The 16395-nt window shown below is 44.3% G+C and overlaps 1 protein-coding gene across 12 annotated transcripts in view; it reads right to left on the minus strand.

Moving 5' to 3' along the window:
- Positions 1-16395, minus strand: part of LOC140459645 (AP2-associated protein kinase 1-like) — a 130988-nt gene that overhangs the window by 96486 nt on the left and 18107 nt on the right. For all 12 annotated transcript variants that reach the window (XM_072553966.1, XM_072553970.1, XM_072553967.1 and 9 more), the window contains exons 2-3: positions 9245-9363; positions 6727-6835 (exon numbers count right to left, since the gene is read on the minus strand). In XM_072553966.1, coding sequence (XP_072410067.1) covers positions 6727-6835; positions 9245-9363 — 228 coding nt within the window. The remainder of the gene's footprint in view (positions 1-6726; positions 6836-9244; positions 9364-16395) is intronic.

Genomic DNA, 16395 nt, shown 5'->3' on the forward strand with positions numbered 1-16395 from the left:
CTCCATAAATCAGGCCATGTTATCACATGGTCAGCTGTTACACATAACCCATTGTTAACCACTAACAGTCCCCATGAGCAGTTGTTCACCTTCTTTGCCAGATTGTTATCTATTCTCTTGTCTGTCCATGATTTGGAGACAACCACCTGATGAAGGAGTGGCGCTCTGAAAGCTAGTGTTTCCAATTAAACCTGTTGGACTACAACCTGGTGTTGTGTGATTTGTAACTTTGTCTGTCCAACTACTCTTTGGGCTCTATCCCGACCGATCATTTACTCCTTATCCCCTCTCCCTATCCTACCTTCTGCACATAAACTAACATTTTCCTTGCTACCATCAGTTCTGAGGAAGAGTCACTGGACCAGATTTCTCTCCACAGATGCTACCAGACCGGCTGAGCTTTTCCAGCAATTTAGTTTTTGTTTCTGATTTACGGCATTCACAGTTCTTTCAGTTTTTATTTGACACAATGCTCGAATTAGTGTGCTGTTTAAAAGGTCACCCATCCTGAAGAACTTTTTTGCCTGAATACATGCTATCCACTTGGAAGAGGTGCAATGTATCAAACTGTCTCCAATGTCTGGATTCCGTTGACAACTCATGAGAGAAAGATGCGATGGTCAGAGAGGAGTCAGCAAAGGGGAAGGGAAAGCACCACTGATTAAAATTTCCCTGTTTATGCAAAGAAAGAAAGAATAGAATCATCACAGCAATCTTTCTGCTTCAGCCTTGCCATTGCGATGGGAGGGTTTGTTACGACAGGCAACTTTACTAACGGTCAGAAAACGAGGCAAGGCTTCAACCTGGGACTAACTCTGATACTAACTGTCAATAACCTTATGGCCCACGCTTTCCCCTGCTCACCCGACCTGCCTCGCCCAAACCAACATCAGCACCACCCTTTCTTTTCTTTCTTTCTGCTGCAGCACCAGTTTGCAAGAGAACATCATGGTCCAGCAAGTCCAGCATGATACAGTATTTTGAAAACTAAAGTACAAGTGGCTCAGGTCATACAACTCAAATTCCCCTCCAGGTCACAGAGGAAGGTGGCTGCAGGAGGAATCAAACTCAAAAAGATGTGCCAGGTTGCGTCCAAAGTCTATAAATGTAACAGCAGTGTATTGCAGCAAGAACAAGAGCGGGTGTTGCTAAATGGAATCTGGTTGAAAACTGATCTTGTTGTGCAGCTTGCAATCCAGAGGAATGCCACATGAAAAGCAATTTGACAAGCCACAAGAGGATTGGAATGCAGCTGCAACGTCACAAAGTGCATTCGGTTGCTAAACAATGAGATTGTATTGGAGACGAGTAGACCACACATTATACTGTCAGACAGAGCCCTGGTACCTGGCAACAAAATGGTACACTGTGCGCAGTTTTATTTTCCTTGCCTCAGGGAGGATGCGCCAGCTATGGAGGGCGTGCTATGAAGGTTAATCAGACTGATTCCTGGGATGGCAGGGCTGACATATGAAGAGAAACTGGATCAGTGAGAAATTACCCAACACCAGGTTATAGTCCAACAGGTTTAACTGGAAGCACACTAGCCTCCAATTAAACCTGTTGATCTATAACCTGATGTTGGGTAATTTTTAACTTTGTACACCCAGTCCAACACTGGCATCTCCAAATCATGGATCAGTTAGGAAATTATTCGCTGCAGTGTAGCAGAATGAAGGAGGGGATCTTGAAGAAACAGGACTAGACAGGATAAAACACAGGGAGGATGATACCAATGACCTGGGAGTCCAGAACCAAGGGTCACACCAAGTTTATGGATACAGGGTAGGCCATTTAGGACTGAGATCAGGAGAAATGTCTTCACCCACTGAGTGGTGAGCTTGTGGAATTCTCTGCCACTGAAAGCAGTTGAAGCCAAAACACTGAATGTTTTCAAGGAAGAGTCAGGTATAATTTTTCAGGCTGAAGGGATCAAAAGGTACGAGGCAAAAGGAGGAAAAGAGAACTGCTTTGGAAGATCAACCACAAGCAGCCAAGTCGGTTCGAAGGGCTGAAATACCTGCTTCAGTTCCTGTTTTCTACATTTCTAAGACAAGCAGCAGCCTCATCTTGGAGGGTGACGACACCAAAATCAAGAGCCATTAACCAGTACCAGCTTTCTGGAGAACGATCCGAAGTGACACTATCGAGGATGGAGTAGAAATGAGCCTGTGGCTTTCAGGGAAATGGTTGATGAGTGAATCACTTTTAATCTCTCCACTTTTATTTCCATGTTGCAAATCTTCTTTGACAAGAATATACAACTATGTTGTAAGTATTACCACTGTTAGCAAAAACAGGTTCCAGAGAGAAAAAAAGAAGTCAACTTGCGCTTGCAAGATGTCATGGCCTAGACGTGAGAGAAAAGCTGCCCACTCTTTCCCCAGTCACCCAACTTCAAGTATTCCTGCAAAGCCAGGCAGCTGTTATTGCACTTCAAAGAAGTGAATACACAAGAGAAGTCTCCCTTACATCATTAAAGCAAAATATTTTGGACACTGGAAACCTGGCATGAAAGCAGAAATGCTGGAGAAAACTCAACAGGCCTGGCAGCATGTGTGGAGAGAGAGAAACTGGGTGAATGTTTCAAGTCCTGGACGATAATCTTTCAGAACTGAAACAGTACAGAAATGTGAGGATTGAAGATTCATTGTCAGAGGCCCTTCAGTCCATCATGTCGATGCCAAGCAACATACACTAAATAACACTCATCCCGTTTACCTGCACTTTATCTACAACCTATTATGCCCTGGCATTTTCAGTGCTCATCCAGATGCTTCTTACATGTTGCGAGAATACTTACCTGCACCACATTCTCAGGCAGCACATTCCATATATCTCCCACCCTCTGGTGAAAAGGTTTTTCCACAGGTCTCCTTTGAACCACTTGCTCCTCACCTTAAACTCATGCCCACTGACCTTCAAATATGAGGGGTTTTAAACTTTGAAGAGGGTGAGGAAAGAAGAACAAAAGGGACATTTTGGGTTTATGTAGACAGCTGGACAGAAATGACAAAGATGTCAAGGAACAAAAGGAAAATGCAAAAGTCCTTGCAGTCATAGAAAGCTTACAGTGAAGCAGGCCATTCGGCCCATCGAGTCCATACCTACCCTCAGAAGAACTTTCCACCCCCATCCATCCACCTCCCCCCCCCCCCCCCCCCCCCCCTCCCCCTCTACCGTATCCCTGCCTTTCCATGGGCTCATTCACCGAGCCTGCACATCCATGGACACTATGGGCAATTTAGCATGGCCAATCTACTTAACCTGCACACCTTTGGACTATGCGAGGAAACTTGAGCACCTGGAGGAAATCCACACAGACGTGCAGAGAATGCGCAAACTCCACACAGTCAGTCACCCGAGGGTGGAATCAAACTTGGGTCCCTGGCACTGTGAGGCAGCAATGCTAACCATTGAGCCACTCTGCTGCTCGGAAACAAACAAAGCAGTTGCCCAGACCAAATGTCCACAACAGGATAATGAACAGTTCTGGCTCGAAGCAAAAACAAAAAACTGTGCTCGTGTTCAAAAAACAGGGGACAGAGTTCAGGGTTTGACACTATTAAACTTCATGATGACAGTTGAAGATTGTAAAATGCTAGGTCGGAAGGTGAGGTTCTGCCCCTCAAGCTTTGAGTTTTGCTGGAACTGTGCTACATGCTGAGAACAGAAATGCGAGTGCGATGCAAGGTGATGAATTGGAGTGGTTAGGGACTGGAAGCTTGGGGTCACATGAATGGATTGATCAAAAAAAAAGACTGCAAACAGCCAACCAATGTGCTTTTGGTCTCACTCATGTCGAGAGCCAGCATTGCGAGTTGTGAATACAGAACACAAAAGAAAAACATGGACAAATAAATCACTGCTTCAGTTGTGAAGACTTTTTGGAGCCTTGGAGGGCAGGTGTGACACCTTTTTCATGTGCATGGAAAGGTTCAATAGTGACAGCATGAATTATTGCAGTTGTTTCTAATTGGGTGGGATGCCACAGTCAATTTGCCAATGCAGTGGATGCATCTTACAAGGCAGCTTGGAAACTACCACGACAAAAAGGTCGAGTGCGGTGCAACGATCTAAGAGGTTTGACGAGAGAACGCGATGTGCAGCCGAGGAATGAAACATCTGGACAGGTCACCCAAATCGAGTTAAATCTGAAAAGAGTGGCTTGAAAAGAGAGGAAGGAACGCAAGCTGAACAGGTGATTGTCTCAGGGCTGAGAACTGAAGCAACTGGAGGCATGGCAGATGCACATGGTGCAGGAGTTCAATCCAAGTCCAAGGAATGGCACAACAGGCCTAAAATTCCCCAAATGTGTGTTCCCAAATTCAGTAACTTGCTGAGGGAAGGTTAGGTCATGAGCTTCAATGCGAGCTGTTGTGCCATGACGTTCAAAGCAGTGATTATCACGATACTGGAACTGCATCTCTCCTGTCCTCTCTGTTCTGCAAAATTGATAAATGCAAAGCAAGGAAGGACAATTGAAAAAGAGGAAATCTGGTGTAGGCACTGCTGGGAAAACAGTACACTAATTAATGAGTGAAAGCTCCAAAATCAAAATCAGATTGTGGTATTTCACATCCGTAGCCATGGTAACCTGCAATCACAATTCACTGCTCAAATAAAAAGTCTCAATCCAAACAGGATGATGGTACCTGCAATTCTGCACCCAGCCACTTCCTAATATTTGGGAATTGTTCAGTGCAAGCTGCATGTGCCGCAAGGCAAAGGAGCAAGGGAAATCGTATAATTAAAAATGTAGGCAACTTTCGCAATTCTCTCCTCCAGTGGCTTCCAGCAGAGGAGCCTGCTCAGAAATGTGAGAAATGGCAGCATTTTGAACTGAGCTCCAGGATATCTATCATTCGTTTGCACAAGTCCTTGTATTATTCTTGTCCCAGACATCCTTACACTCACAAGCCAACCAAGATATTCACTGACCAAAAGAAAATCCAACTGGCTCTTAATAAAGCACAGGAGAAACTCTCCTCCAGGTGCACTGGAGAATGTAAATGCCCTTTCCAACAAATAACTAACAGCAAGTGCAGACTATGCAACACTGCAAATCACTGAACTTGCTGTTGGATAAAGAGCGCTGATCTCTATTGACTTAATCTGTAGTGTCCAATTCCTTTGTTTCTACTTGTTCAGTAATTGTAGACTCTGTACAACACAGTAGAATCAGACACGGCAGCAGTGCGCAGGGAAGAACAACATGTCAGGGTCTCTTTCCTGAGACAAACAAGCAAAATAAAATACTTGCGAAGACGTGATGACATGTTTAGTACCAAACACTCACCCTCTCGAACCAAGGTTTCCAATAATGAGTGAACAAATGACAAGGCATAGCAATCATCTCACCAAGAACAAACAAAGCAAGAAATGAAGGGAAGCTTTGACCAGTGAACAAAACTCTGAACTCAGAAGCGCTTCTCATCTTGCAATGAATATTTTCAATCATTTACTTCCAGAGGAAACTCCACATTGTAAAGGAAGGTTTCCCAGAATTAGCCCCTTTCCAAATCGAATAGTTGACAAATAGGAGGCCAAGAAACTTGCTGATTTAAGTCCAAACCAGAATGCTTATGCTCCTCTACTGTAAGCTTGTATTTCAACAATGCAACCCAAAAGATTCCAAAGAACCGAAGTCAAAGCTTGAGCCTGCTGATGGGTCCTGTCATTAATAGTTTCACGGTCACTGTAACAGACACTCGCATTCAATTATTGATTTTCTTATATTAAAAGATCCATTAGAGCAAGCTATTCTCAGTATCAGCGACTGTGAAACTATCATCAATTGCCGTTGAAACCCATCTGGCACATGGCTGTCCTTTAGGGAAGAAAACCTGCTACTGACCCAGTTTGGCTTACATGGGATTCCAGAAGCACAGCGATGTGTTTGATTCTTCACCTCAATTTCAATGGCTGAACAAGTTGTATGAACTACAGATGGGCAACAAATGCTGACTTTGGCCATGATACAAGAGAAAGTGAGGACTGCAGATGCTGGAGACTTAGTTGAAAAATGTGATGCTGGAAAAACACAGCTGGCCAGACAGCATCTGGGGAGCAGGAGAATCGACGTTTTGGGCATAAGCCCTTCTTCAGCAAAGGGCTTATGCCCGAAACGTCGATTCTCATGCTCCTCGGATGCTGCCTGGCCTGCTGTGTTTTTCCAGCATCACATTTTTCAACTTTGGTTGTGATACACACATCTTATGTCAGAAATTCTAAAAAAAACTCCGGCCCAACTCCCAATAATAAATGAGACTTATTTGATGCCTTCAACGTAACAATAAGTCTGAAGGTGCAGCACAGCAATTTCATCAAACACATTATGAGACCTCTGGAAACGTTATGTAAGATCAACAAGAGCTTGGTCAATTGGACAGGTTTTACCAAATCCTAACAAATTGGGACTTTGTGTGCACAACCAACCTTTCACTAAAATGGAATTTTCACTAAACAGGAAAAATAATGTTATTTCATATTTCACAACTTTCATATGTGCTATGTGCTGGCAAACTAACATGGTGATCATGCAATGAAGCCCATCAGCCTCAGTAGCTTTCATATGTTAGCGGTGAAGGCTTACTACTCACACATGTACGAAGATATCACGAAGGAATTAAAACAAAGGATCTTGACGCACCACTTCAACAAATCAAGACACACAAACACTGCATTATTGAAGGCCCCATTAGGTAATGTGATAAAAGTCCTCACCTCGACAAAAATCCATCAGGATCAGTACTTCCCAGACCTCTCCAGAGCCGACAGCCGTCGTACTGGAATCAATATATCCGACAATATTCTTGTGCCCAGCCAGGTCCCTCTGCAACAAAGAGGATGCTTGGTCACAAGTAGGTCAGGACTTGTTTTTATTGGCATCATATTGCTGTCCAAATAACAACCTGCAAAGAAGTGATTCTATAACACACAAGGTGGCATTTGCATTGATATCAACAAACACAGAAGGGCGACGAGAACTGACCGCATTTGCTCTGGGTTCATGATGTTGGGCAAGTGTAGAAATAGCCATGATGCCTGTGGCTGAATGCCATGAACAACTTCCTGGTAGAAAGCTTGGATGTGCAAACTGCATGTGGTTTGGTCATGATACACCCTGTCAGCTATACAGTCGGGTAACTTTGAATGTCTGTGTCTACTTATTAGAGAACAGCTACGTGTCAACAGAACAAAGAGTTATTGCTGGAACAGCAGTAGCTGAGCAGGAGTCAGCATCTTCAAAAGAGGAGAAGGCAAAAAGCAAGTGGACAACAAAGGTCAAGAGCATCATTACCCCTGGTGTTGCAGAAGCAAAGGGCAATGGTTCCCTCATATTCTTTTAAAATATTTTCTGCCACATCAACAGCAAACCATAATATACAGAAAACAACATTTATTTTACCGTAATACTTGCTAGACATGGAGTTACTCAATAACATTTTATTCATTTAATAATGTATTAATTTTTTAATCAATGCACCTCTCTTGAAGCTTATTCTTAGTCTTATATGGTCAGGTTGCTATCTCAGAGACCAATAGAGATTCCTCCAACCAGCTGTGGGGCATCTGTCAAGCAAGACCAGGGCAGCAAAACGGGAGTACACAGAGAAGTAGATGAGCAATGGCCAGGGGGTTGGGTAGTTCAGTTGGCAGGATGGTTAGTTTGAAACACAAAGTGCTACCAAAAGCACAAGTTCAATTCCTGCTCCGGCTGAGGTAACCGTGAAGTCCAACCTTCCCAAACCACCCCTCGTCTGAGGCATGGTGGCCCTCCGGTCAAACTATCACCAGTCAACTCACTCTACAGACACAGTAGCCCTATCATCTTCTAGGGCAATGGTGACTTGATCTTTCGACTGGCAATGATTGGCATTTGAAGTAATAAATGGTCTGCAACAAACATACATTCTTGTGAGACATGAAAGTCTAATTGAAAAGGTAAATCAAGGATGGCAAACAAAAACAGTTCAAAACTGCGTGAGATCAAAGGATTTGGCTTATAAGGATGCCAGAAAAGGTGGTAAGCCTGAGGACTGAGAGCAAGGTAAAACACAGCAAAGAATGACCAAGAAAGAGAAAAGAGATTATGAGTGCAAGCCAGCAAAAGTTATGAAGGCAGACTGTAAAAGCATATTTTGTGATGTAAAATGGAAAAGACAAGCTCGGCAAATGTGGGATCATTAAAGTGGAGAGAGAAGAACTCACAGTGGCGAACACAGAAATGGTGGCGAAACTCAACAGTTTCTTTAGGTTCATCTTCATGCAGGAAGATGCAGAACCCCAACCAGAAACATGAGGTGCCTAAGGAACTTGTAAAACTGAGCAACGAAACGAAGCAAAACAAGTACTAGTAAGGAGGGAATTCCTGATAGTTTAGTTCAACTGAAGGTTGATGAATCCCCTGAACCAGATCAGTTGCATCCCCGAGTTTTGAAGGAAGTCATTAGAAAGAAGCTAAGTTCCTCGAAAGATTCCTGCAGACTGTAAACTTGCAAATGCAACATCACCAGTTAAGGAAGGGAGAGGGAAAATGGCAGACTACAGACATGTTTCGTGGGATTGTTCCAAGTTGGCATCAATGTGTACAAATAAAGCATGAACTTGTTAGTGCCAAGATCATTGGAAGGTCTCAAGTGAACAATCAAAATCAACTGTCAAAACCTTCATGAACACCTGTCAAAGGGAGTGTTTGAAAATGTCAAAGGCATTTAAAACTGCATCCCCTGAAATATTTGGAAGAAATTCTGGAACATTAAAACAAAACGACTTTTCTTTTTCTTTGTTTGATGATTTCTATGAATGGATTGCTCAATGAGAGATTCCAACTCTCAGGTCTCTCATGGTGGAGACAACGTCAGTTTGGATAGCAGATGCCAGAGCAGAGAGACACAGGTCAGAGTTAAGGAGGCACAAGGCTGCTGAAAAGCCTTTGGGATGAGTTGGATGGCAGCGATTGGCACAGATGTAGAAGGTGGGTGCATGTAAAGGTGGAGATTGGTGGGGGAGAGCTGAAGGGACATTCCAATATTTCTTCCTAATTTTCATACGCTGGGCACAGCCAAATCTGCAAGGCAGGTCTTTTGACCTGCCAACCTGAGCATCAGGTTACCTCCTCAGTCCCTCTATGGTTGACCAACCTGACTTCTAACTGAGCCCATCCTTAAGTGAAAATGCAAATTGTAGGCAGCCATTTTAAAAAGTCAGGTTCCACATAGTCATACCATTTGCAACTCACCATGATCTGGATCTCTCGCTTGCAGACCTGCAAATCATGTTCATTGTTGACATACATCCTCTTCAGTGCACTTTTCACCCCATTATGAGTTTTCACAAGGAACACGATAGCAAAACCACCTGGGAAACAAATGAACAGAAACATCATTACAACAAGTCTTCCAACACTGTCACAAATGGGGCATTGCTGACACGATGACAATTTCTCATCAAGACTCAGTTTTCAATACCCTCAAAAATCTGTAATTCCACCTATAACCTTCTTGATTCTGAAAATGCTTCGCCTGACGGATGGACTGTAATCATCTTTATCTGTATTTTGTCCTTAAACGTAAGCAACATGTGAAAACTGAAATTGTCTTACGACATAGAACATAGAACATTTACAGCGCAGTACAGGCCCTTCGGCCCTCGATGTTGTGCTGACCTGTCATACCAATCTGAAGCCCATCTAACCTACACTATTCCATGTACGTCCATATGCTTGTCCAATGACGACTTAAATGTACTTAAACTTGGCGAATCTACTACCGTTGCAGGCAAAGCATTCCATACCCTTCCTACTCTCTGAGTAAAGAAACTACCTCTGACATCTGTCCTATAACTATCACCCCTCAATTTCAAGCTACGTTCCCTCCTGCTCGCCATCACCATACTTGGAAAAAGGCTCTCCCTGTCCATCCTTCCTAACCCTCTGATTATCTTATATGTCTCTATTAAGTCACCTCTCAACCTTCTTCTCTCTAATGAAAACAGCCTCAAGTCCCTCAGCCTTTCCTCGTAAGACATTCCTTCCATACCAGGCAACATCCGAGTAAATCTCCCTCTCCAAAGCTTCCACATCCTTCTTATAATGCGGTGACCAGAACTGTACACAATACTCCAAGTGTGGCCGTACCAGAGCTTTGTAAAGCTGCAGCATAATGTCATGGTTCCAGAACTCAATCCCTCTGTATGCCTTCTTAACAACCCTGTCAACCTAAGTGGCAACTTTCAAGGATCTGTGTACCTGGACACCGAGATCTCTCTGCTCATCTACACTCCCTAGAATCTTACCATTAGCCCAGTACTTTGCATTCCGGTTCCTTCGACCAAAGTGGATCACCTCACACTTGTCCACATTAAACTCCATTTGCCACCTCTCAGCCCAGCTCTGCATTACCACAGTGGGCTTCCTCAATATAGTAATAAGCGCACCTGAAACCTGAAAGATCAGTTTTCCTGCTCCTCGAATGCTGCCTGACCGGCTGTGCTTCTCCAGCACCACACTCTTGTCTGCACCTGAAACTCTGTTTGACACTGTGGTAAATGAAAGCAAGTATGAGAGGCCAGTCTTTTTTCATCCAAATGCCCAGCCCTTGTTGGATTGATGAAGGATTCAGTGCTTTGGACTGAAGGCATGAGCAGAAATGAATCAGCCAGCTGCTGCCATTGCCCTTCTCAGTGGTAGAGCTGGGAGGTTTGGAACATGCTGAGGAGCCTTGGTGAGTTGCTGCAGTGCAGCTTGTATGCTGCTACTGAGCATTGGTGCTGGAGGGAATGAATATTGAAGGGGTTAGATGGAGAGCGAATTCAGCAACTTGCTTTGTTTTGGATGGTATCGAACTACTCGAGGGATTCGAAGATACGCAAATCCAAGCAAATAGTCAGAAATTCATCACACTTCTCAGTTCTGCCTTGTCAATGGCGGACAAGCTTTGAGGAGTCATGAAGGGAGAATTCACAAGAGAATTACCAACCTCTGTTCTGGTCAGAAAGTCACTGTGGCCAGTCTAGCTGAGTTTCTGGTCGATGACAAAATATTTCAACATCCTGAGGGTTATGATTGCAGAATACTGTCAAATACTTTTAAACACAGCCAGGTAGATTCTTGACAGGTCTGGTGGTGTAAGATTATGGTGAGAATATGAGGTCATCAGATTAAGCCTCATCTTATTGCATGGTCGGAAAAGCTTGAGGGGCTGAGGGGCCTACTCCTACTCCTACTCCGAATCTTTATGCTTAAGCATCCAAAGGTTGAAAGTAGGAAATATTTTGGAAATATGCTTCCTACTTGGTCAGCGTGGATGAATTGAACCGAAGAGTCTGTTTCCATGCTGTATGACTCTATGACACCCTATGAAAGACTGCCCATCCTGTGTGCAACAAGTCTACACACTGCACACCAAATAAGTCAAGGCCCCATCACCTTGTCCAAACAGAAGAAAGTCTTAAAACCTGGGTGAAACCAGTGGAAGCCACTAGCCATAGTTTTGCTGAACCACCATTGTGCACTAACCATCCTGCTACCGGGCTGAATACTTTCCATCTACCATGACTCTCTGTCTTCTACAGGTCAGCCAGTTCTGTATCCAGACGGCCAAATTTCCCCATATCCCACTCCTCACTACTTTCTGAATGAGCCTACAACGGCGAACCTCATCAAGTGCCTTGATAAAATCAGTGCACACATCATCCACTGCTCTACCATCGTCAATGTGCTTTGACACATCCTCAAGTATATCAATAAGGCTTGTGTAACATGACTTGCTTCTCTCAAAACCATATTGACTATCTCTAGTCAAACAATTATTTTCCAAGTTATCATAAATTCTGTTTTACAGAATCCTCTCTTAATAATTTATCCACAACAGATGTAAGACAGACTAGTCTGTATTTCCCAGCATTATCCCTACTCCCTTTCTTCAACAAGGGAATAACATTTTCTACCCACCGATCACCTGGCAGTACTCCAACGGACAGTGAGGGCGCAAAGACCATTGCCAAATGTGCAGCAATCTCTTCCCTTACTTCCTGTAGTAATCTTAGGTACATCCCATCTGGCCCAGAGATTTGATTTATCCTTACATTTTTGAACATTTTCACCACATCTTCCTTGTTAACATCAACCTGTTCGAACACATCAGCCTATTTCACGCTGTCCTCACAAATGTCAAGGTTCCAGGCAGTAGTGAATACTGAAGCAAAGTATTCATTAGGTACCTCCCCGGCCTCCTCCAACTCCAGGCACAGGTTCCCTCCACTATCCCTGATTAACCGTATCACACTGTGGCCATTCCCTTCTTCCTTAAGTTCGTGTAAGATGCCTTGGTGTTTTCCTTAATCCTACCTGCTAAAGCTTTTTCATGCCTCCTCCTCACTCTCCTCAGTTCATTCTTCAGTTCCTTCCTGTCTACCTTGTAACCCTCTAGAGCCCTGTTGATCCTTGCCTTCTCAACATTAAGTAATCTTCCTTCTTCCTTTTGACTAGATGTTCCACATCTCGTCACCCAAGGTTCCTTCACCCTACCACCCCTTTCTTACTCCAGTTGGACAAACCTGTACAGCACTTGCAGCAAGTTCTCCCTAAACAAACTCCACAGTGGGCGGCACTGTGGCTCAGTGGTTAGCACTGCCACCTCACAGCGCCAGAGACCCGGGTTCAATTCCTACCTCAGGCAACTGTCTGTGTGGAGTTTGCACATTCTCCCAGTGCCTGCGTGGGTTTCCTCCCACAGTCCAAAAATGTGCAGGTTAGGTGAATTGGCCATGATAAATTGCCCGTAGTGTTAGGTGTGGGGGAATGGGTCTGGGTGGGTTGCGCTTCAGCGGGTCAGTGTGGACTTGTTGGGCCGAAGGGCCTGTTTCCACACTGTCAGCAATCTAATCTAATCTACTCCTTGGACTAGGTAACTGACTGTAGCTCCAACCATCTGCACCTTGCCTGCTCACTCACTTGTACGTACTGGGCACATGATCACATGAGCATTTCCACTACAACTGTGGTCAAACAAAGAAGTTCATTTCACTGTAAATTGCATTTTGTTCTGAAAAGCACTATATAAAGCAAGTGATTTGTTTTTTTTTCATTCAAGGCATGTCAATGTGTTAAACGTCAGAAATTATAAAGGCATCAACCTCACAAACACGAATGGGCTCAAGGTCTGTTGCAGAACCTGTTTATTTCCAATGACATTTCCCACTACAATTCCCAGCACCAATCCTCTACGCAGTCAGATTCAGATCAGACAACACCACAGATGCTGCTTCCAACATTAGCCTGGATCAGTGGCAAAAGCTGTATGGATGCCAAATTCAAACTGGCACAATGAATCACAAGGGCAGCATTGACAGCAGGCAGCAATTTGTTCTGCCACATGACAGGCTGCTCTGAATAACCAGGCAGTGCTCCCTGCCAGGGAGGCAACAGCACGAGCATCACTCCAGGACAAGTGGCAAGAGCATACAGGATGCGTGAACTCGGCGAGGAACATGACTAAATCTTCTTCACATAAAGGTCACTTCAGTTTTGCTTTCTTCAATTAACTGGGATGGTACAGCATACAGAATGGTAGCATATTTCAATTTTCTCACATTGGTCCTCCAATCTTACGCAACTCGAGAATCTGGAACCTCAAGATAAGGGCTTGGTCTTTGAGAATGGAGGGTTGCATATTGTTCGACCTCTTGACCCTGACGGCTGTTGATGCTCAGCTCGTGAGTAGGTTCAAGAACCAGGTCACTTGTGTTTTGGAGACTAAGATATGGGAACATAGTGGTGGGGTGGAGATGAGGTGCATCTGGCTTTTATACCTTATGTTTATACTTTCAGCATAATACCCATTAACACAGCTAAAAAAGAAAATCACTGAAGACAATGACACTGAACACATAATGACTCCCCAGGCCTCTGTTGATGGTACTAGGTGGCATGGTGGCTCAGTGGTTCGCATGGCAATAGGGAACCAGGTTCGATTCCACCATCAGGCAACTGCTTGTGTAGAGTTTGCACATTATCTCCATGTCTGCGTGGGTTTCCTCCTACAGTTCAAAGATGTGCAAGTTAGGTGGACTGCCCATTCTACATTGCCCCATTCTGTCCAGGGATGTGCAGGCTAGATGGGTTAGCCATGGTAAAGGGAGGGCAATGGGGATGGGTAGTATCTGGGTGGGATGCTCTTTGGAGTGTCAGCGCAGACTCTATGTGCCAAACAGCCTCGATCTGTACTGTACAGATTCTGCTGTTCTCCATGGACAGGCCTTTAAGAGCTCACACCAGTAGGAACCAGTAGCAAGAAGTGTTACTTCTTCTCCTTAATAGATGCACAGAAACCAATAGTAGCATGCTAGCTGACGTACAGGAGATGAAGGATCCTACACTGGTCCTTCTTTGAGGATGACGGATTGTGTTGATGATGAGGGATGAGGTTTGGTGATTCAGCTGGAGAGGGTTTCTGAGAGAGAGATGAGCATGCCATGGAAAAACTGAATACAGAGACGATTGTTTTCAACTGGTTTGGTTCGGTTTAGAACACAGCCACTGTTTAAGAAGGGCAGTAAAGACAAGCCAGGGAACTATACACCGGTGAGCCTGACATCGGTGGTGGGCACGTTGTTGGAGGGAATCCTGAGGGACAGGATGTACATGTATTTGGAAAGGCAAGGACTGATTCGGGATAGTCAACATGGCTTTGTGCGTGGGAGAGCATGTCTCACAAACTTGATTGAGTTTTTTGAAGAAGCAAAGAGGATTGATGAGGGCAGAGCAGTAGATGTGATCTATATGGACTGCAGTCAGGCGTTCGACACGGTTCCCCATGGGAGACTGAATTAGCAAGGTTAGATCTCATGGAATAAAGGGAGAACTAGCCATTTGGATACAGAACTGGTTCAAAGGTAGAAGACAGGGTTGTGGTGGAGGGTTATTTTTCAGACTGGAGGCCTGTGAACAGTGGAGTGCCACAAGGATCGGTGCTGGGTCCACTACTTTTTGTCATTTACATAAATGATTTGGATGCGAGCATAAGAGGTACAGTTAGTAAGTTTGCAAATGACACCAAAATTGGAGGTCTAGTGGACAGCGAAGATGGTTACCTCAGATTACAACAGGATCTGGACCAGATGGGCCAATGTGCTGAGAAGTGGCAGATGGAGTTTAATTCAGATAAATGCAAGGTGTTGCATTTTGGGAAAGCAAATCAGGGCAGGACTTATACACTTAATGGTAAGGTCCTAGGGAGTGTTGCTGAACAAAGAGACCTTGGAGTGCAGGTTCATAGCTCCTTGAAAGTGAAGTCGCAGGTAGATAGGATAGTGAAGAAGGCGTTTGGTATGCTTTCCTTTATTGGTCAGAGTATTGAGTACAGGAGTTGGGAGGTCATGTTGCAGCTGTACAGGACATTGGTTCGGCCACTGTTGGAATATTGCATGCAATTCTGGTCTCCTTCCTATCGAAAAGATGTTGTGAAACTTGAAAGGGTTCAGAAAAGATTTGCAAGGATGTTGCCAGGGTTGGAGGATCTGAGCTGCAGGGAGAGGCTGAACAGGCTGGGCTGTTTTCCCTGGAGCGTCGGAGGCTGAGGGGTAACCTTATAGAGGTTTACAAAATTATGAGGGGCATGGACAGGATAAATAGATAAGGACGAGATTGGGTTGGGATATCTGGTCGGCATGGACTGGTTGGACTGAAGGGTCTGTTTCCATGCTGTACATCTCTATGACTGTATAACTCAAGTTTAGAGGGAACAGAAAATGAGAGACTGGCCAAGAGAAGGCTGAAGGCCCAGTCTAAATGTAATGCATTTGATTCTCTACACTCTGCTCAGTACATCTGTTCATCAGCACTGTGTCACTCCTTCTGGAAGCACTGGGGCAATTTCCCACTTAACAAAATGCACCATAAAAACAGTGCTATGGACTGCGTAAAACATGAGTTTGCTCAGTGTGAGTCACTGACCTATTTTAGCTGGGCAACTATCCAGATGAGACATGCTACTTGTCAGTCCTCAACTGTGGAATCAATATCACTGTCTCCAATCCGATCTGTCTGCAAGGCTCCAACACAAAACTGACTTCAACTAAGAAACGAGAAACATTGCATCTCATTCACATTGCAATTTTAGGCCAAATGATTGTTGTGTGTTTTAAATTACCGAGTCCACCCTGGCCCATTTTCAGAATCAGAACTTTTCATCTTCTTTTGGATGTGCTGTGAATTTCCTAAAAAGCCATCGGTGACTTGAAACAAAATGTGTTTAGACAGTGAGTGGTTAGGAACTGTTTGAGAATGTTGTGGAGGCAGATTAAGTCAGGACTCTCCAAATGGAGTTGGATGATTACTGAAAGAGAAAACATTTGGAAGGTTACTGGGAAAGGGTGGGAGTGGGATTAGCT

This window comes from Chiloscyllium punctatum, chromosome 35, assembly GCF_047496795.1.
Source record: "Chiloscyllium punctatum isolate Juve2018m chromosome 35, sChiPun1.3, whole genome shotgun sequence".
Classification (NCBI taxonomy): domain Eukaryota; kingdom Metazoa; phylum Chordata; class Chondrichthyes; order Orectolobiformes; family Hemiscylliidae; genus Chiloscyllium; species Chiloscyllium punctatum.